The 6,000-nt window shown below is 43.5% G+C and overlaps 1 protein-coding gene across 1 annotated transcript in view; it reads left to right on the forward strand.

The window, feature by feature from the left end:
* Positions 1 to 5,289, forward strand: part of KCNK9 (potassium two pore domain channel subfamily K member 9) — a gene marked incomplete at both ends in the record, with an annotated part of 86,566 nt that extends 81,277 nt beyond the window's left edge. Inside the window, one exon of the mRNA XM_082307800.1 lies at positions 4,448 to 5,289. Coding sequence (XP_082163926.1) covers positions 4,448 to 5,289 — 842 coding nt within the window. The remainder of the gene's footprint in view (positions 1 to 4,447) is intronic.
* Between the last annotated feature and the right edge of the window lie 711 nt (positions 5,290 to 6,000).

A 6,000-nucleotide genomic window follows, 5' to 3' on the forward strand; every position in this document is an offset into this window, starting at 1 on the left:
AGCTTTGAAGGTGGCTGAGTGGGTTTTCCCCAGACTTTCATAGCTACACTCTGGCAATCAAGAAAATAGTATTCCCCTGTTTTCTAGAATTACATATAGATGCACACGGTCTTTGAGAATTTTCCACCGGAGAATGGACAAGGCCTGGAAGAATCAAAGGCAGGGAAGACCTCAACAGAGTACTCATTTGGTATCAGCCCTTACGGTCTAAGACCTCAACAGAGTACTCATTTGGTATCACCCCTTACGGTCTGACCTTTTGCATCCCTTGCCTACACCTTCCTGCAGTTCTGCTTGATGTCTGTAGCCCAGCCCTTCCATAAGTGGGAGGAGATGGCTTTTGCAGTGTGTTGGTTCTCTGCAGTCCGGAATTGGAGTAACTCTCTGAGACGTGACGTTTCTTCATGCCAAACTATTCTTCTTGGTGCCAACCCAGATGAGCTCTGTCTTGAAAGCCTAAGCAGCTGGGAGGTATTATAAAAGAGAGTACTAATGACATCGCTTCCAATCAAGATGAAAGTTATTTAGGCTGTCCTTGGTCATTCAAATTATATCTCATTGAGTATCAGACAAACCTGCCTGCTGTGGTCATATTGCTGTGTTGTGGGATCTCAGCAAACTGGTTAGTACACTAGAGTAGTATGGGTAGTATTTACCTAGGTGTGGCCCAACGTAAAGCTCCATCTATACCTTTCTCAGTGTTATCCAAGCCCCATGGCCTGTTAGGGGATGCATTTGCTATACCTAATTTTGATTTAGTTTGATCTTTCTTGTTTACCACGGAAGAGTGAGAAATACCACTGTCATGCTTAACCTTTCTATTTCTCTTTAAGCCTTGTGTTTCTTATGGTTCACATAGAGTCATCTCTTCATACTCTGGTAAAGGGCAGTGGCAATCATGTAGAGGAAGTTAGGCTGAATTTCGGGAGCTGAAATCTGCTACCAAAGCAGTAGCTTCTGCTTCTGCCTTTACTTGACACAAGTAAAACCCAACTACTTGGAGACTGACCCTGTGCACTGCGGAGGGCCATTTCCCAGCGTTAATGGCCCTCTGTGCCCCTCGTCCCTTGGCAGTTACTGACCTTCTCATTTTTCCCAGAGGCAGTCTCTGATGTTAAGAAGACAGTGGTTTGTTTTAAATTTGAGATTTACTGAATTTCAGAGAACATGAACTGCTGGAGTTTACTTTTCAGGTATTGCTCTCTGTATGCTGGATAGATTCTGTAATGCTAAAGTAATGGAGAGTTAAGTCTTTCTTTGGTGTATTTTGAAACCCCTTGTTTCAGAGTGCTGAAGGCAATGACTAAGGTGCCTATTACTTAAAGCCGTGTTGTACTGGAGAAATATGACTCTGATCCCCTATACATGAATCTATTTGTAAAGTCTTATTCCAGCTTCATGAATAAAGTCCTTTCTTTACCCCAGCTTCATGGTGAAAATACGGTAAAAGACATTTATCTGATATTGTGGAAAGTGAGTATGACATGAGGCAGAATAGAAATCAGAATTTCTGGATATTCTGTCTACCTGTGTGAATTGGAGAGAAATTATAGCCTGCTGGTGTCTGTGCTGTCCTATCTGTAAAACAGGGATATGGATATACTCTTATCTTATGGGAGAGCTGTGAGTCCCAAGTTAATTACAAAGTCTGTGACAAATCTTAGAAATTCAATTGCGAGATAGTGTGTAAGCATATAATATTAATGTTTTATAATCTCCCTAAACTCTCTGTGTGGATATCTTTAGTGAGAGGGATATAGTGATATCAAAAGAAATCTTTTTTCACCCCAACCATTTTCTTTAGAACCCAAAGTGAAAGCTGTTTCCACCAACTGCCATCTCTGCAACCATCTGGAAAATCACATTTTCTGAAGCTTTCCTTCTCTTTATCAGCTGTAACTAAAGCTATAAAATGGGAAGATGTCCCTGGTTTAATTAACACCCCTGTAGTTCAAAAGCTGATCTTAGTAATGAGAGGCAATTATAGCCTTTATTGAGGGACAGTCAGGTGGAACAAACCCAGCATCAATCTATTGAAGACACTTCCCTTTCCAGGTAGTTTGGAAACTGCTTTTTATGATGAACAGGCTACCTGGCCCGATACAATAGGTGAATCTCTTTGTTTTGTAACCTGAAAAGAACTTCCTATTTTAATTTACGTGCTTCTTTGTAAACTGTTTTTTGCATCCCATCCATCTGCCAACAACTAGCAACTGAGCTAAGGAAATACTTGTTGCTTTTTGGAGGGCATTCTTGCTGGTTTTCTCATTTTATTTTCCCGTCCACTGTTGCTTTTCGTTTTGAAGGTTGCCTGGTGTTCATATTTTTGTTCTAGCAAAACCGCAGACTCTGTGGTGCGCCCACATCCTGAGGGCTATGCAGAGTTCTGGTCTCTGTACCTCAGAAATGATGTGGTAGAGCTAGAGAAGGTCCAGAGAAGGACGTTGAAATGGTCAATGGTGATTTCTGCAATATGAACTAAAAAGGCTGTGGCTCCAGTTCAGACAGGAGACAACTGAGGGCAGAGGTAAAGCTGAGTTTAGCTGAAGTCATGCAGGTGATGGATCAGGTAGATATAGAACTTTAATACTAGAGCTAATGGGCTCTAGCTAAAACAAGAAAATCTGCTTGAAATTATGAAGTACTTTTTTTACACACCAGATAGTGAACTTCTGGAATCTGTTGCCACAGGAGGTTGGGGCAGTGGGCAGTGTCAACAGGTTCAAAAAAAAATTAGGCAAATTCAGAGCAGCAGGTCCATAACCTGAGTCTAAAGGTGATGGGAAGGGCTGAGGCACTATGACGGGAATGGTCTGCAGCGAATGACCATGCTCTTCTGGTCTGCCTGAGTAGTATCTTGGGTGCTGTCTGGCTTCCAGCTTCTGATCTGTAAGAGTGTGGGTCTGCTGTATGCCCTGTGTTTCATCTGCCAGCCCTGTATGGATATCCTGATATTTCAGGGGTCTCAAATGATGCTAGATGCCTCTTTCTGGAAAGCTGATTTAAAGCCTCAGTGTCTACAGTGCAGGCACCAACACTGGAGCTAGTCACTGAAGGTGGAGCTCTACTCATGATTAAGATGCCTGTGTTTGGCTGTTTGCAGGTTGTCTACCTGTGCAGTACGTGTCTAAATTCTGCAGTCAACAGACATCTAGTCAGTCTAATGGGGACCTAATGAACACAGTCAATGGAACAGTCAGGACTGTCATTTCATCTCACCATAAGGTAGACTTGGGATGGTCAGTTAAATAACTCACTACTGGCTGTTTTCATTAAATCTTTGCTGACTATAATGGGAGCTCGGACACCTAGCACACATATAAGATACCAAAAATTAGGTATATTAATCTTGAACTGAGTTCTGTCCCGAGTTTTCTATTATAATGACTGTAGAGAAATAGGTGTCTCCTGAGCATAACTCATTGACCTGTTTTAGACACCTAGGTGTTGATGAGATAAACTGCACTTGGGAAGCGCATATTTCTATTCATTGACTTTAAGGGGAGTCTAGATAGTGGTACCCAGGTGGTCAATGCACACCATGGCCAGGTGAGTCCCAGCCATCCCATTTTGGAGACGTTGGTACTGTCACTTAGAATCTGAGCTTAAGAAATGTAGATTTTTAAAGCAGTGTGATATGAAAAAGTGGAATTATAATTTCAGAACAGATCCTCCACACTTATGATTTGATTTAGAATAAAGGTTTAGCCATGGTTTTACTGTCTGTAAACTGTGCTGTGAAACATGCTACATCCTCTGTCCTGGATTAGTTTAATATCCTGACAAAATTGCCTTTGCCAGGCTAGCTGCAAAAGCTGTAAAACTATAAAACAAGCTGGTAAGTTGTTTATTCTTCAATAATTAAAGACAGAGCAGGCATTAAACCCCTAAAGTCCCGTGGTGTTCCAGCAGTGAGTGGCTTTCATACAGTGTCTAGGAGAAAGGTTGATTCGGTTATGGAAGAGTTTGGAAAGGAATTTCTGTGGTCGGTGGGTCTGTGGATGTTGTTAACTCCATGATGCTGGCAGACACAGAATTTGGATGGCATCAGTGTACTTTGGTTTTGGGACAGGACAACATCAACTCCTTTCAAAAATACTGTGGGCAAGTCCACCTATTTCCAAAGTTTCCACTATTGTGTGTGATACAGGATGGACGTGAAATTTCTTTAGCGAATGAATGCAATATAATCTTGTTTAGGAGACCACACAGTTATTTGAAGCAGGATAGATTGCCCATTCTTTCATCTTTCCCACTCCTGTGTGTACAACTTTGTTGTTCTATGTCTTATTTGCTTTGGATACAGGACATAGGCGAGGAGTTGGGAAGATTGTATGACTGCAGTGTTCCTGTAGCTTTGGATCTGTCTGCGGCGTCAGAGTGAAAGGGGGAGCTGTGGTCATCACCCGCCTTGCTGACTGTCCTGTCTTTTCATTCCCCCTCCCAGGTTACGGACATGCTGCCCCAGGGACGGACGCGGGGAAGGCCTTTTGCATGTTCTATGCGGTCCTGGGGATCCCACTGACACTCGTCATGTTCCAGAGCTTGGGCGAGCGCATGAACACCTTTGTCAAGTACCTCTTGAAACGCATCAAAAAGTGCTGTGGGATGAGGAGCACCGAGGTCTCCATGGAAAACATGGTCACTGTGGGTTTCTTCTCCTGCATGGGAACACTCTGCATTGGAGCAGCAGCCTTTTCCCAGTACGAGGAATGGAGCTTTTTCCATGCTTACTATTACTGCTTTATAACATTGACTACGATAGGGTTTGGAGACTATGTGGCCCTGCAGACCAAAGGGGCCCTTCAAAAGAAGCCTCTCTACGTGGCTTTTAGCTTTATGTACATTCTAGTGGGGTTGACAGTCATTGGGGCATTTCTAAATCTGGTTGTTCTCAGGTTCTTAACCATGAACAGCGAGGACGAGAGGCGGGATGCTGAGGAACGGGCGTCCCTGGCAGGGAACCGCAACAGCATGATTATCCACATCCAAGAGGACTCCCAGCATGGTCGGCCACGGTACAAGGCCGAAGTAACAGACCTTCAGTCAGTTTGTTCCTGCATGTGTTACAGGTCCCACGAGTACACCAGCCGGGTGGTGTCCCACCAAAATTCGTTCAGCTCGAAGCTGAACCCCCAGTACTTTCACTCCATCTCTTACAAGATAGAGGAGATCTCGCCAAGCACATTAAAAAACAGCCTTTTCCCATCTCCTGTCAGCTCCATCTCACCTGGGTTGCACAGCTTTACAGATAACCACAGGCTGATGAAAAGGCGAAAGTCCATTTAAAGGGATTTGTCTTCTTTTGCTTTCCTTGTTTTCCCCAGTTCTTCTCCGTTGTTTTGGTTTTTTTGTTCCTCGAGTGAGACGGAGCGAGGCCAAAGGGAGTAGAGAAAGCCAGTCCTCCTCTGAGACTCAGCTCTTGAGCATGAAGCATGGATTATTACTGTTCCAGCAAAGTATGCCTTACATTACCCCCTCGGTGGATGTCAGAGGATTCAAGGTGACGTGAAGTGGGTACCAAATCCAAAGTTGCACACACAGCTGGGAGCCTTCATGTGCCGCTGGCACTCCTGACCTAATAAACTATTTTCCTCACGAGCAGGTTGCAGCGTGCGTGCGTGCTTGCGTGCGTGTTGGGTGTGCGTGCGGGTGCGTGTGTGCGCGTGCAATTCCACAACTAGTGCCATGTGACAAAAATTAAAGCATCAGGTATTATTTTTTTTTTCCCTTGAAGCAATTGTGTTCCAGCCTGCTTTTAACTTTTAGATTGCTTCCAAAAAGAATGGGGAGGGTGGGAGGGGAGCCAATTTGTTTTGTTTTTTGCCAAGACAAGCATGCGCCATAAGCAGTCAATATACCAGGTGTATCATGATAAATTTTTTAATGCTAGATTTTAGATTGTATTAACATTAAAAAAAGGCAGGAAAAGATGGATCATTTTAGCTTGCCAGTTCAAAATTTAAAAAAAAAATAAAATAAAGCATGCACTTTGTAAAA

Source organism: Platalea leucorodia (assembly GCF_965183815.1).
Source record: "Platalea leucorodia genome assembly, chromosome: 1".
Taxonomy (NCBI): Eukaryota; Metazoa; Chordata; class Aves; order Pelecaniformes; family Threskiornithidae; genus Platalea; species Platalea leucorodia.